General features: G+C 42.0%; 1 protein-coding gene across 1 annotated transcript in view; it reads right to left on the bottom strand.

Moving 5' to 3' along the window:
• LOC140211921 (furin-like) overlaps nt 1-16,948 on the bottom strand; it is a 155,330-nt gene that overhangs the window by 70,455 nt on the left and 67,927 nt on the right. The window contains exon 2 of the mRNA XM_072282136.1: nt 6,467-6,565. Within this exon, the coding sequence (XP_072138237.1) occupies nt 6,467-6,565 (99 nt within the window). The remainder of the gene's footprint in view (nt 1-6,466; nt 6,566-16,948) is intronic.

The raw sequence follows: 16,948 nt of genomic DNA, 5'->3' as shown, positions 1-16,948 counted from the left end.
CATCGACTTTTATTCATTTCCACAGATGCTGTCTGACCTGCTGAGTCCCTCCAGCGTTTTGTGTGTGTTGATCTCCACTTGTGTGTTGTAGTAAATATTCAGAAGACCTGAATCACCTCTTCTGGGTTACAATTCCAGGGGCTTTCATTGCCAAGTAGCAATTATTCAGAAGTGCTGACAGTCTAACTCTCTGCCAAGCTAAATCTCTTCTCAAATTCCACATTCACAGCACGATAACCAGTAGTAGTATTCTTGGTAAATTTTTCTCAACTGAACATCAAAAATCGTAGCAACCAACCACTGTGCCTATAGAGAGATCAGTCACCCACTGATGAACGAGAATGAGACCTGGCAACAAGATCTGAAAATGGTGGACAAACTCAGTAGACTACACAACACATGTGAAAAGAGAAAAGGGAGTTATTATTACAAGGTTGACAAGCAAAATAAATTGAAATCTGAAGTAAAAACAAAATACTGTGAAATACACAGCAAGTCAGGGGGCATCACTGGAGACAGAAATGGGGTTAACTTGATGACTCTTCCTTGAAAATGTTGTGGAGATATATGCAAACACAAAGATTAAAGATTAGCTTTATTTGTCACATGCAGAGAAATGTGTCATTTGTGTCAATGACTACAGTTCAAATGTGAGCTGGGAGGGGCTTACAAGTGTACTGAGCTTTCAGCGCCAATCCCCAACTAACCTGTACATCTTTGGAATGTGGGAAAAAAAAACCGAAGCAACAGGCAGAAACTCACATGGTCAAGGGCAGAATGTACGAACTTCTTACAGTGATGTGAACCAAACGCAGGCAACACACATCAAAGTTGCTGGTGAACGCAGCAGGTCAGGTAGCATCTATAGGAAGAGGTACAGTCGACGTTTCGGGCCGAGACCCTTCGTCAGGACTAACTGAAAGAAGAGCTAGTAAGGAACCAAACCCAGGTCACTCAAGCTGTAAAGAATTGTCCTAACTGCTATGTTACTGTGCAATGCCTGCCTTTTTAACCTCTGCCTTTCCACCATACAGTAATTCTTCACTTACACTTCTAATTCATTGAATTTGCTACTCATTATATGGTCACCTCTGCATTTGATTAACCAAACAGACTGGGTAACCAGTTTTTAGACGCAAGCTATTCAACTTTTAAGCTCCAAATCACCTGTCTTTACTGGAACAATACAGGAGGGAAGAGTGAGATAAAGGTCTATATGAGCTCCTAGGACCAAGCCCTCTTTTGACTAGGCACTTCAGTCCTCACAACTCAAAAGTTCAATAATTTCAGTTAACAGACCAAAGACAGTTAGCGATGGTGGGGTGATTTCTTCATGGATTATCACCTTGTCATAAAAGAGAGGCTTGCGAGTTTGATGCTGCCTGGAGCTTAGCTCCTGTTAGTGTCACCCCTGGCATACAGTAGGGGGGTGGAGGGAGGGGAGGAGTTCCAAACAAAGAGCAATCCAACCAAGATCTCAATGGTGGAGCTGGTAGAAGATAATATCACCGTGGCAGTGAAAGTGGAGGAAGGCCACAACAGCGAAATGTCCCCAGTTGTCTTATATTCCATGCCATAGCATCTTGACCCTTGATCTGTCAAGGAATGTATCAGAAGCTGCCCATGCATCAGCTTCCTCACATTAAACAAAGTCAAGTACAAACATTCTCCATTAAGGGAATATCATACTTGGCTTGAGTGATTACATCTACAACTGGAGTGGGTAATTAAAGTGTCAGGCGAATGGATATAGCCAAAATACCTCTGATTTCTCTGATGTTCAGTATGATCAACAAACGCAATAAACTATAAAAAGTGCAAGTGAATTGCTGCTTCACTGTAGGACATTTGGGTTTTTGAAAGGTGGGTGGGGAGGAGACAAAGAGGCATATTTACTGTACATCAGCTTCCAAATCACATAGCATTACTCCAATTCAAGATACTGAAAATTTCAAAGAATTGTCATCTCACTGGCTAGAAAAAGAATGCAATAAGGCATAGTTCAATTTTGAAACCACACATCATCAGTAGAAACAATGGTACATAACAAGCCTTTGTGTGAGTTACTCCTAACCCAACTCTGCCTGGCTGCGAAAGGAGGAGGGTTGAGTAACCCCATCCCGTAAAACCCCAGAGCTACAGAAAGGCAAACAGAAGCTACAGAGACATTGCCCCGGGCGAGGAAAGAGAAGATAGGCTACACCTGGGGTAAGTTTAAATACTGGGCATTCGTCAGAGGATTCTGGCGAGCTACTATCGGTGGCCTATGACCCAGTAGGGGTGATGAGTTTAATTAGCAAGCAAGTACTCCTAACCTGCTGACAGCATTATTTACCACATTCTGAATGCCATTTGGGCGTATCTAATTCAACTTCTTCCAAGAGACACTTAGAAATGTGTAACGCCCTGGTTCATATTTTTACTACTATGCTGTAGTTATTTCATTCTAGCAGTTTTGTAAGAACAATCTGTTCTGCTTTCAGCCTTTTTGGGATACTGTTAAAGATGACGGATGCTTAGGAACGTGTGTCATCCAATTAGGATGGTGGAACTGGGAAAAGGTTCTAGAGAACGTGGGGGGGGGGAGAAGAGGTTTTGTGAGGGAAACTAAGCTTGGTCTTTGACTTTGTTAGCGGGAGATAAGGAGAGAAGCTGGAGAGAACTGGTCGCAGGATTCAATCCAGTGGGGATGCACGATTCTATGGAACCGAAGGTGCTGAGCCCTACCGAGGATCAGTGAACATGGTTTTTGGAAGATTTGAGCTCCAACATGGGCAAATTTGACTGTTTAATTATAATGGGCTCCTTTTTTTCCCCTTTCTTTCCTTTACTAACTCTTTGGTTAAGTTAATGTTCATAAATATACTTTCTTAATAATTATATGCAGTGAGAGATTTAGTTCATGACAGGCAATTGCCGGGGGCAGTAAATCACACAGCATTCACACAAACTGGAGGTTGAGTGGGCGAGACAGCCCAACCTCACGAATTTGGCGGGACCAAAATCGTACAAACCTTAGACATATGAAGCTAGAGAAAGATGGGTTTTTTTTTAACAGCAGAGTTCAGTGACTGTTCGCAAGGGGCTAACTAGCCAGATTTCCAGAGGCGCCCAGAGGGCTAACTAGCCAGATTTCCAGAGGCGCCCAGAAATATCGGTTTCACATGAATAACAGATTCTATAGCTGGAATTGTACATTGCAGTGCCAAGCATTTCAAAGTAACTGGGCATCAAGTGGATGCTTGAACTGAGAAGCTGAGCTCTAACCCACCTCTATGTTTTTGGAGACTCAAGGTCACAAAGCGATGGTGTGAAGCAGAAACGGACAAGCAGAATTTAGTCATCCATTACAGCTGGACAACGTGCCTTGGAGCACAAAGGTGAAGTGTTATGAGTGTTAAAGTTACAGTTTTACCTTAATTCCTGATGAAACCTGAAGGATTAACAAGATGCAATTTGAGAGTGAAGGTGCATGGTAACACCAGCCCCTACCCTAAGCTTGCTGGTTCACCAAGTCACACACCAGCCTGACTTGGAACTGTATCACCATTCTTTTTCTTGAGCAATGAAGTGGGAATACCTTGCCTAGAATGACAGCAGCTGTGCAAGGTAGCTCAGCAACACCTTTTTAAGGGTAATTACATGAGTGATAAATACTGGCTTTATTCGTGAATCCACATCCTGAAAAACAGGTGAAGATTTTTACCACCTACCTCATGTAGTCACACATTCATTGGAAATGGTTTAGTTATTCTATCATGTCTGTCCATGGCCTCCTCTACTGCCATGATGAAGCCAAACTCAGGATAGGTGAACAACACCTCATATTGCTTCTGGGTAACCTCCAACCAAACAGCATGAACACTGATTTCTTCAACCTCCGGTAAAACAGTCCCCCTCCTTCACTTTTTTCCATTCCCCATTCTGGTTCCTTTCTCTTCATCTGCCCATCATCTCCCTCTGGTTCCCCCCTTTCTATCACTGTCCACTGCCCTCTATTAGATTAGTTCTTCAGCCTTTACTCCATCTCTCTCCCCCATGCACCTGGCTTCACCTATCACCTCCTAGCTTGTACTCCTTCCCCTTCTCCCACCACCTTACCCTGGCTTCTTCCCCCTTCCTTTCCAGTCCTGAAGAAGGGTCTTGGCCCAAATGGTGGGCTGTTTATTCCCCTCCACTGATACGCTCTGATCAGCCAAGTTCCTCTCGCATTTTGTGCGCTGGTTTAACTTGCAACTCAGTTACAATGCTGGATTTTTACACTGGGATCTAAATTATAGCAACCACCCAGACTAGCAAGAAAACAATACAGCAACCAAGTTCAATCATACATGTTTTAAATGACTCAGGATCAGTTACCAACTGAGTTGCACTGAAACTGATGCACATGCACTCAAAGTAGGAGCAGGAGGAGAAGATGGCGGCACGACGCACCTCGCAGCGGCCACTCCGGTGGTGATGTCTGTTATCTGTCAAGTAGGGTGCCGTGCACAATCCTGATTTGATGGAGACGGACGTGAGAACATGGAGGAACATCTGGAGAAACTTCTGAAATACCTGCTTCGCTGCTGCTGCTACTGTGGGGTCCAGAATCTCCGGAGAAGGCCCCGAATCCTCGGCTTTGCCTGCTGCTCGGTGGCCGGGGCGGGGTCGAGGCACACGGCAGAGGATGGTGCTCGGAGAGGCTGTATCTCAGGGGCTGGTCAGAGGCTTGAAGTTTTTGGACGGACTCAGAGTCCGCTGCTTGGAGGTTCATGGCAGGGGGAGTTTCTCCCTTCTGCTGCCTGTGTGAGATGATGAGTCGATCGGGACTTTGAGACTTTTTTTTAAAACCGTGCCCATGGTCTGCTCTTCATCAATTTATGGTATTGCTTTGCACTGTTGTAACTATATATTATAATTATGTGGTTTTGTCAGTTTTAGTCTTGGTTTGTCCTGTTTGTTTTGTGATATCATTCTGGAGGAACATTGTATCATTTTTTAATGCAAGTATTTCTAAATGACAATAAACGAGGACTGAGTGTCCTCATAATCTAAGTAGGAATATTCAAGCCAGGTCACTCAGTAATTATGTCTCATTATTCAGTGGGTTCCCAAGAATCTAAATGCATTGCACCACTGGTAACGCTCAGCAACTCTTAAAAATTAAACTGTTTTACGCACTCTATCAATACAACCTGTGAGCTTTTGGGTAGATGATTCATTTACACTTAAATGACTCTGGCCACCAATCTCCTGTTTGACAAAGTACTGTGGATTAAGTTCACAACAATGCATTTCCTAAAAGCTGTGAATATCGGAATACTAGCCAGATGCTGCGGATGGAAGTGTGAAGTTTACAGGTAGTTTTGAAGACAGTCTTATCTGTACTTTATAAATATTAATTGTCCTCCATGTTAGCACGTAAAATACTAAATAAATATATTGTGGATTTGACTTGCACTCCTAAAGGCTGTGAGTACCAACCCAGACACGTTGGCATCGGGAAGAAAGGATGAAGTCCGAAGGTGTGATGTTTTGTATGTAGCTTCAAAAGGAAGCATTGTCTATGCATTGTCTATAACTTTGTAAATAGCGATTGCCCTTTGTGTTTAGCATATAAATATCGAGCCCACATTGGGCTAGCAGACCTTTCCACCGAAAGCGTCTCCATCCCCTATGATGCCTGCTGTATCTTGCTGTGTTGAATAAAGAAGCTGCTTTGTATCTACCAGTAACTCTGTCTCTTCGGTGATTTCATCCACGCTATAACATAACCTGAGACTGATAAATATATGATTGTATTGCTGAATATTTTCTCTGAAATTAAAGGGAACATAGTCACATTTTCATTAATTTGTGGAGCTGCATTAAAGTTCATGCATTTCCATCAACACAGCACAGGCCCAGTGGTCCACGATGTTTTGCTGATCTTTTAACCTACTCCAAAATCAGACTAACTTGTCCTGCCTACATAACCCTCCATTTTTCTGTCATCCTTGTGTCTAAGAATTTCCTACATGACCCTAATGCATCTGCCTTTATCACCACCCCTTACAGAACATTCCATGCACCCATTACTCAGTGTAAATAAACTACCTCTGACATCCTTCCTTCAGTTTCCTCCAATCACCTTAAAATTATGCTCCCTCATATTAGCCACTGACACCCTGGGAAAAATTCTTTTGCTATCCGTTTGATTTACGTCCCTTAACATCTTGTACACCTCTTTCGAGTCATCTCTCATCCTCCTCCGCTTGAAAGAGAAAAGCCTTCCTTCTCTAATCCAGACGGCTTCCTGGTAAAGCTCCTCTGCACCTTCTCTAAAGCTTCCATAACCTTCCTATAATGAAGTGACCAGAAATGAACATAATACTCCAAGCGTCATCTAACCAGTTGCAAAGAACGTGGACCCCAGAAATAAACTAATTCATAGGTATTTAGAAATGATAATAGGAAAGTGACCCAGACTTGGTCCATGGCCTACCTGTTTTGCTAGCCGCAGTTTGTTGTGCTGGTACTTATGCTGGTTTACTGATCGTTTCACTACTCCTTGATGCCGAAAATGATAGTAATCATCAAAGATCTGCAAAAGAAACATAAAAGTTCTAACACCAAACCCAAAAAAAAACACCAGATCAAAATATCAAGCATTAAAAGAAAAACACATGCTTGTTGTCAAAGTAACCACCTGAGGCCTCGATGTCACAGAGAATTAAGGCAAATTTCTATTTTGGCTGATCATAATCAGGGAATGCCGAGACAGAAGAGTGGCCAACAAAAACAAATGGAAATAGTGTAATTCACAGTGCTAGCTTCTGTATGTGTATATCTGACAAAAGATTCATCAACCATCTCCAAATCAAATAAACTGGATATTTAACATTCTTCAACTGGGTATCAAAAAAACTTCTATTGACGTCTGGTGGAGAGTGTACTGACTGGCTGCATCACAGCCTGATATGGAAACACCAATGCCCTTGAATGGAAAACTCCTACAAAAAAGTAGTGAATATGGCCCAGTCCATCATGGCAAAGCCCTCCCCAACATTAAGCATATCTCACAAAACTGTCGCAGGAAAGCAGCATCCAACATCAAGGACCCCATCACCCAGGACACATTCTCTTCTTGTTGCTGCCATCAGACACAGGAACCTTAAGACCCACACCACCAGGTTTAGGAACAGTTATTACCCCTCACCCAGCAGGCTCCTGAGCCAAAGGGGATAACTTCACTCAACTTTATTTCATCATTGAAATATTCCCACAACCTATGACCTCTCTTTCAATGTTTCCTCATTTCATGTTCTCAATATTTATTGCTTATTTATTATTATTTCTTTCTTTTTGTATTTGCAGTTTGTGTCTTGCACACTGGCTGAATGCCCAATGTGGTGCGATCTTTCATTGATTATATTATGGTTATCCCATTATGGATTTATTATGCCCAAAAGAAAATTAATCTCAGGGTTGTATATGGTGACATACATGTACTTTGATAATACATTTTGCTTGAGCTTTATAGAAAAATGCAAACTACTTTTGTGGCATTGATAGGATTGATGTTTGGCTTTCCTACTGTGGTCAGCACCTGATTGTCTTGCGTCAGCGACACTTCTATATTGTGGACATGATACAGGACTACAAAGGGAATCACAACTGACATCAATTTTCATTTAGGTCCACATCTAATGCACACCTAAATGTTATTGGTTACCCATTACTTAACAAACAAGGCAGACAATAACCCAAAAACCCTCAAAAATGGCAGCACTATGCTGCAGGATGAAGAAATGGAATGCCTGCATAAATGAGAAGACTATATAGGCAACATGCAGCATCAGAATTTAGCCAACTTACTGATGGCCCTGCAAACCTCTTTTCAGTGAAATTTATCTGCCTGAACAAATACAAAACAACAAACAGCACATTGGGCGTGTATGCCAGCTTGATTCAGACTTTTAAGGAAAAAGAGAGGTCTGGGATCAAGAGGTTGTTATGAAAAAAACTGAATTATTCTGTTTTTGGAGAAGTTCTCCCTTTCTACTAGTCTTCAATGTTTGAATAAACATCTCCACTTATTTGCATAAGACAGTAATTAAGGTGTTGGGGCTATTGCAGTAAACTATGAGTTTAAATAGGAGCAAATTTTTCCATTGAATTCGATGAGTTTTAACTGTGAATAAGAAATTCTGAATATTGTGTGAAATTTGTGGAGATAAACCAAATAATCAAAGGGAGAGACAATCAAACAAAAGCGTACAATTAACCTGGACAAAACAGGTTATGTAGTACGAATTAAATGGTCCAGAGTGAGGAACTTTCGTCAGAGGGCACAGCTGCAGAATAGAAGTACGTCCCTTTAGGACAGAGATGAGGAGGAATTTCTTTAGCTGGAGGGTGGTGAGTCTGTGGAATTCATTGCCACAAACAACTGTGGAGGCCAAGCTATTGTATATATTTAAAGCAGTGGTTGATAGGTTCTTGATTAGTGGGGGAGTCAAAGGTTACAAGGAGAAGGCAGGAAAATAGGGTTAAGAGGGAAAATAAATAAGCCATGATTCAATAGTGGAGCGGACTCGATGGGCCAAATTACTTAATTTCACTATATCTTACAGTCTTATCTTCAACTGGGTGTATATACATCGCGAAACTTGACTTGCCAAAGGGTGCATATGTTTTGGCTGAACAGAAGACCATGTTAAACCTGAATAGAAGTAGAGGAAAGGTATTGGTGACCAAAGATCATAAGATCTTGGAGCCATTCAGTGAATTATTCTCATGAACCTTTTCTGGACCCTCTCCAATGCCAGAATATCCAGAAGGCATCTATAACTGCTCACATGTTCATATGGGTTCTTTAAAAATGCAAATTGAATGCACATTTATTAGTGATGACTTTATTTTTAGTAAATAGTTTAATAACTAGAATTACGTGCAGCTTTAACTTCTACTCACTGAAGACTAAGCAGCTCACCCCTTTACTCATTTCCGGTCCTAGATTCGTGACAAACCTTTCAAGAAGCTTGAAAACTTAGTCATACCACAGAAGGCTGTGGGGCCAAGTGTTGGGAAATGGGATTAGTACAGATACGCATTTGCTAGCTTGCATTAACTTGGTGAGCTGGAGGGTCTGTATCCATCGTGCATGATACTAATACATTCCGGTCACCACGTCACAGATTTTTTTTATTTAATTAGAGACAGAACATGGTAACAGGCACTTCTAGCCTAGTGAGACTGCGCCGTCCAATTACACCCATGTGACCAACTAACTTATTAACCCGTATGGCTTTGGAATGAGGAGGAATTTGGAGCACCCAAAGGAAACCTATGCAATTAAGAGGAGAATGTACAAACTCCTTAGAGAGAGGACAAGAGTATTATTGCCATTGGTTTGATATCAAATAATGACCAATTTATTTTCAATTCACAGCTGAAGCAGATTTCATATTGACCGCTTGAAATGTTTGTGACGTTGCATTTTTCAGAGTCCATACTTTACCAGAGTGCTTATCTGTTTGGCTTATCTTCTGCGACTGGCACTTACAGCATACATTTACTAAAGGAATGGACACCTGGTTGGTTCAAGTAGCAAAATGCTCCAGAACTGAAAGTGTGGAAGGACCCCAGGGAAACATTTTTTTAGAAAATGGTAAAATCTATATTTTTTGACACCCCAAATTGCAGAGAATGCTGCAGTCTAAATGGCCTAACTTTCTGAATTGGTTAATAAATTGGCACTGTCTATATGTCCACTAGCTGAGATGTGCAGAACCAGCAACTTGTGATGGAACACACCAAGCATACTTTAGTAAATACCATTGTTCATTATCCTGAGGATTTGAGACCTCACCCACAACCTGAACTACCCTGCAGCTAATAACCAGAAACCACCAACTTGTTCTCAAATTTATCTTCAGATGACCTCTCAAACTGACATTTACTCAGCCTCATTCCCAGAGAATTAAATGAACAAAATATCTTTGAATGAGATTAACTGGATTGGTTGAAAGCTCCAAACCAGGAACTAGAGCATCTGTGCAACACACACAAAATGCTAGAGGAACTCAGCAGTCCTGGCGAAGGGTTTCAGGCCAAAACACCGACAGTACTTTTTTCTCCCCCATTGATGTTGACTGGCCTGCTGAGCACATTTTGTATGTGTTGCTCAGATTTCCAGCATCTGCAGATTTTCTCTTGTTTGTGACTGGAGCACCTGTGCTGGTAATTCCATTTAGTATTGAGGAAATACTGCATTGCTTGTGGAGCCATCATTGAAATGAAACACAATACCTCAATTAAACTCAAAGGGGAAGTTAAAAGTTCTACTTGCATTCCATTAAAAAATAATGTTACAATCATTAATCCTAAAGAGAGACGTGATTTAGCTAATTTGCTACTGTGTGACTTAAGCAAGATTTAGTTTTTGCCTGACCAAGAACAAAACTATACTTTAAAATATTGCCGGTGAAAGTATTTCCTGGGGATTTGATAAACACAGTATGAGTTACTCTTGTAATTTATATGTACCTGCACTAATTCTTTTCTTAACCTCACCATTCTAATTCTGGATTACACAGCGAGGATAAACAGTCCTCTCAGTGCATCCCACTATGGGTCTAGCATTACACCAGTAAATAATGTCAGAGCTCAGAATAACTTGCCAACTACAATATTTATAACAATCATACTTCCTGATCTGCCCTTCAAATTTAAACCATTGTGTTGACACAAAGTGAAGTACAGAAAAGTTCCTCATCTCATTTACTGTGGTAAAACCAAGCAAAACTGCACCTGTCCATTAAATATATTGATCATATTTGCAGAGAACTCAAACTTCTGACAGACCTACAATGGTGCAATCACCATGCCTTGTTTGCACTGATGACTGTCAGCAGGGCACAGCATCACCGATCACAAATTTCAGAAAGTAAGCCGAACAAATAAGCACTCATGTAATGCCTAGAGAGTCCATGAATTCAGAAAAATTGAACCATCACAAATATTTCACATGGTCAATATGAAACCTGCTTTGGTTGTGAACTGTCAACATCAAGGACACTCACCATCCAAGCCATCCTCTCTTCTCACTATCAGGAAGGAGATACAGGAGCCTGGGGTCCCACACTACCAGGCTCAGGAACAGTTATTACCCTTCAACCATCAGACTCCTGAACCAGTGACTCCACAAGCTATAGACTCACTCTCAAGGACTCGACAATTCAAGTTCTCAGAATGATTTAATTACTTTATTATTTGCACAATTTGTCCTCTTTTGCACATTGGTTGTTAGTCAGTCTTTGACACAGTTTTTCATTGTACTTCATTTTCCTGTAAATGCCTGCAAGAAAATGAATTTCATGGTGACATATGCGTTCTGTGATAATAAATTTACTTTGAATTTTGAAATTAAATTGACCATTATTTGACATCAAACCAGCATCAGTTTCTAGCAGGATTCAAGTTAAATAAGACCAAATGAATTTTGAATTTAGGGTAAGAAAACAAATCAAGGACATTGCCGTTTTCTGCAGTAGTTCCTGCCTCTGCATTTTATCAACAAAATGAAAATCTCTTGAGTTTGACAGAAGTATGCTTGAAGTAACCATATACATCACTATAAATATTGCAAAATACAAGGTATCCACAAAAGGGATTATACCTTCTAGCTTGTACACGTTCCCTCCCTCACCTTCTTGTACTGGCTTCTTCCTGATGTACTGTACTGTTCTTGTACTGGCCTTTCTAGTCCTGATGAAGGGTCTCAGCCTGAAACCTTGACCATTTACTCCTTTCCAGAAATGCTGCCTGACCTGCAGAGCTTCTCCAGCATTTTGTATGTGTTATACGATGCAAGCATTGTTTCTTGTTCAAAGACTTTTCAGATGTGGGGTCACTATCTGAAGCATAGACACCTTTTCCCAAAATTGAACTCAATGGCAAAATAAAGGAAGTGGAAGATTTTAGAGCCTCCATATCTAGATCAGGGTAAAGGAAGATGCAAGGGACTGACAGTGACACAATCATCTCTAGTTCTCATCACACTGTTTGATATCTGATCACAATGGAAAATGCAGCCTCAACTTCATACCTTATCTAAAGTTTGCATGATAAAACACTTCCTCAGAATTTCTCAATTTGGAAGGTTTCACCAATAACACAAGATGCAATAAAGTACAGTTGCCACACTTGAAGATCAGGCTTCTCCAACTACAGAACACATGACTGGGCATACGAGTTGGGACCTCATGTTACCACATCATGTACAGGACATTAGTGAGGCCACACTGGAGTACTATGTGCAATCCTTGCTGTCAAGCTATGTGAAGGATAAAAATCAGGTTTATTATCACTGACAAATTTGTCGTTTTGCAGCAGCAGTACAATGCGATATACAAAACATACTACAAATATTAAGATATACGAAATAAGCTGTGATAAGAGAGCAAAAATAGTGAGGTAGAGTTCTACATTGGATTTGAAGTAACAATTATTTTATTCTACTTAACAAATGTGCACTGAAAATGACTTTAAACAATGTTGAATCTTCATGGGTTGGTTCATGGAACATTCAGAAATCTGATGGTGGAGGGGAAGAAGCTATTCTTAGAACATTAGGTGTGTGTCTTCAGGGTCCTGTATTCCTTCCCTGATGGTAGCAATGAGAAGAGGATATGTCTTGGATAGTGAGGAACCTTAATAATGAATGCTGTCTTTTGAAGGTTCCTCGATGCTGGGGAGGCTAGCGCTCATATGGAACTGGCTGAGTTTACAACCCTCTACAGTTTTCCCAATCCTGTGGAGTGACTCCTCCATACCAGATGAAAACTGTGCACAAAAGATTCACAAAGATGTTCTACCAGCATTGGAAAGCTTGAGTTTGAAGGAACACCTGGATAGTCTGGACTTTGTTCCCTGGAGGCTGAGAGTTTATATAAATATATAAAATCATGAGGGGCATAGATAGGGTAAATGGATATAGCTTCCAACCCCCCCCCCCCCCGCCACCCCAAGGATAGGGCAGTCTAAAACTAGAAAGCAATGTTTGTTCATTTGCCCATCGTGCAACAATGAGAACCGCTCCGGTCATCTCTGATTTCTAGGTTCCACCGATTTGCAAATGGCTGGAAAGGACAATCCATACTCAGTTTTTTTTTTGCAATGTGGACAACAGATGACAGCCACATTTGGTTAGGGGTCACTGGCTCAGGCTCTCCTGGCCAGCCTAAATCTCTCTGCTGCAAATGTCACTGCACCCATATGGAGGGAGGAGTGCCACTCAACCAGATCTTGGGTGATATCATCCCACATATCTGAGTTGATGCCAGGGCATCTTTACAGTGTTTTTGGCCTCCATGGGAACACTTTCCTTTCAGTAGTTTAATGTAAAGTAGTCTCTTGGGCAGCTGATGGTCTGGCATACAAGTTCTGTGGCTTGCCCAGCTTAACAGGGACTGCACCAGGATAGTGTAGGCACTGGGCTGGTCCACCTTGGTAAGTACCACTGTCAGGGATTTTGTCTTCCAATTAATGTTGAGGAGCTTTCTCTGGCACACTGTGTGGAAATGGTTCAGTTTATTGGCATGTTGTGAGTACACTGTCCAAGTTTCGCAGGCGTAAAGCAGAGTGGGAAGAACTATGGCCCTATATACCTTCAGCTTCGTCTGTAGACTTATGTTTCTTCTGTCCAAGGGTTGGTATGAAGTTTGACAAAGGCTACACTTGCTTTGGCAATCCTGTTTACCCTCATCCTGGGGTTGAGTCTTTGACTGTTGATTGCCATGTTTGGCTCAACACACTACTTCCCTGGAACTGACTTCAGTATTCTTGGTGTTGATAGTGAGCCCAAAGTTGGTACGTGCATAAGAAAAATTGTTGATACAGTGCTGCACATATCTTTTGACAGCATTGAGGGCACAGTCAATGAAAATGAAGTCTCTGATGATGTCTGTCACAAATTTAGTTTTTGCTTGGAGCATCCTGAAGTTGAACAGCTTCCCTTCAGTGCAGAATCTGATGCCGAAGCCTCCATCACTGACTTGGAAGGCATCAGTCAACATGGCAGAAAACACCAGACTAAATAGCGCTGATGTCAAGATGCAGCCCAGTTTAACCTCATCTGAGACAGGGAAGGGCTTGGATGATTCACCATTGTCCTGAACTCCAGCATGCATTGCTGTACCATGCTGATGAATTTCCTTGGGCTTTCGTACTTCAACATGATCTTCTATGATAGATTTTAGGTGAAAAAGGAAAAATTTTAAGGGAACATGAGGGACAAGTTTTTCCACAAAAAAAAGGGCTGTGGGTATGTGGAATGAGCTCCCGGAGGAAGTGGGTGAGGCAAGATCAATTGCAATCTTTATGGTACAGGTTCAGGAAAAGTTTATAGGGATGTGTACCAAATACAGGCAAAAGGGACTAGCTGGGGTAGACAATTTGGTTGGCATGGACAAGTTGGGCCAGAGTGCCTATTCTTGTGTTGTACAACTCTGACTACTACAATAGCTGATGGGGTGTACAATTAAACGGTCACATCTGCCAATGGAGTTTTACACACTACATGGGAATTTCCTGTAAAGAATTAGCTACCTATAAAGTTCAGTTTTTAGTTATTGCAAATCCAATATTGAACAGCACACTCTCCTTCACATTACTCCCTCAAATCTTCTTTTAACCTTCTATTCCTATGTCTGCTTGTAAAACTCAAGCTGCTATCAAATGACTACAACTTGTCTGAATTTCTTCCCTCCCAATTTATTAATCATCAGCTTTGCTGGGCTGTAGTATGGATACCCTCCCCCATCCTCCAATACGGACACCCTCCAACGCAGTCACCTTCCCCTGCACTCAATTTGAAAACATAATGGCAGAGTGACAACTTGGCAGAACTCACAGTCTTCAAGTAAATGTGAAATCAAGCGTTATACTATAACATTGAGCATTCAACTGAGTTCCAGCATTTCAATGACTCATACACAAACCCAGAGAACATGCACCTCCCTGAAAAACTACTTTGTCCCTGAAACCACGAACTTGACATCTTTTAACATTTTCAGCTTTCACTCCATAAGGTGGCAGTGTATTTTCCTCTGAATTTCAAGTGAGAAGCAAGAACATGATTTTTGGTCTTAATTCTGTTTCTAGTGAATCAACAAGCATCTGCCCTTATCCTGACCTCTGCAACCAGAGCAGTCGCAGTTTGGAAAACAACTCTGAGATGTTCTGGCATTGTGAACACGAGACAGGAACAGCCACACAAACTCTCACGGCTGCTCTGCCATTCGACAATTCCCACTTCCTTCAATCCCAAAACTGTTAAGCACTAAACTTCTACAGATATGTGGTGGAGAATATACTGACTGGTTGCATCACAGCATGGTATGGGAACACCAATGCTCTTGAAAGCAAGATCCTATAAAACCTAGTGAATAAGGCCCAGTCCATCATGGGTAAATCCTTCCCCACCATTGAGCACATCTACACAGAACACCGTCCATCAAAGACCCCCGACCCACTCAGGCCATGCTCTCTTCTCGCTGCTGGCGTCAGGGAGGTGGTACAGGAGCCTCAGGATTCACATTACCAGGCTTAGGAACATGAGGCACTTGAACCAGTGGGGATAACTTCACTCACCCCATCACTGAACTGTCCCCACAATCTATGGACTCACTTTCAAAGATTCTTCATATTATGTTAGAAACATAGAAAATAGGTGCAGGAGTAGGCCATTCGGCCCTTCGAGCCCGCACTGCCATTCAGCATGATCATGGCTGATCATCCAACTCAGAACCTTGTATCTGCCTTCTCTCCATACCCCCGATCCCTTTAGCCACAAGGGCCATATCTAACTCCCTCTTAAATATAGCCAATGAACTGGCCTCAACTGTTTCCTGTGGCAGAGAATTCCACAGATTCACCACTCTCTGTGTGAAGAAGTTTTTCCTCATCTCGGTCCTAAAAGGCTTCCCCTTTATTCTCAAACTGTGACCTCTCGTTCTGGACTTCCCCAACATCGGGAACAATATTCCTGCATCTAGCCCATCCAATCTCTTTAGAATTTTATACGTTTCAGTAAGATCCCCCCTCAATCTTCTAAATTCCAGCAAGTATAAGCCTAGTCGATCCAGTCTTTCATTATATGAAAGTCCTGCCAACCCAGGAATCAATCTGGTGAACCTTCTTTGTACTCCCTTTATGGCAAGAATGTCTTTCCTCAGATTAGGGGACCAAAACTGCACACAATACTCCAGGTGTGGTCTCACCAAGGCCTTGTACAACTGCAGTAGCACCTTCTATGCTTCTAACATAAGATGAAGAATCTTTGAAAGTGAGTCCATAGATCGTGGGAACAGTTCAGTGATGGGGTGAGTGAAGTTATCCCCACTGGTTCAAGTGTCCTGACGAAGGGTTCTGGCCCGAAACGTCGACCCATCGTTTCCACTAATGCTGCCCAATCTGCTGAGTTCCTCCAGCGTGCTGTGAGTGTTGCTTTGATCCCAGAATCTGCAGATTATTTTGTGTTTGCAGTAGTACCTCCCTGCTCCTGTACTGGAATCCTCTTGCTATAAATGCCAGCATACCATTCGCCTTTTTCACCGCCTGCTGTACCTGCATGCCCACTTTCAACGACTGGTGTACAATGACACCCAGGTCTCGTTGCACCTCCCCTTTTCCTAATTGGCCACCATTCAGATAATAATCCGTTTTCCTGTTTTTGCCACCAAAGTGGATAACCTCACATTTATCCACATTAAATTGCATCTGCCATGAATTTGCCCACTCACCTAACCTATCCAAGTTACCCTGTATCCCCTTAGCATCCTCCTCACAGCTAACACTGCCACCCAGCTTCGTGTCATCCGCAAACTTGGAGATGCTGCATTTAATTCCCTCGTCTAAGTCATTAATATATATTGTAAACAACTGGGGTCCCAGCACTGAGCCTTGCGGTACCCCAATGTTC

Source organism: Mobula birostris, chromosome 18 (assembly GCF_030028105.1).
Source record: "Mobula birostris isolate sMobBir1 chromosome 18, sMobBir1.hap1, whole genome shotgun sequence".
In the NCBI taxonomy this organism is placed as follows: domain Eukaryota; kingdom Metazoa; phylum Chordata; class Chondrichthyes; order Myliobatiformes; family Myliobatidae; genus Mobula; species Mobula birostris.
This window is presented reverse-complemented; position numbering and strand designations above follow the sequence as displayed.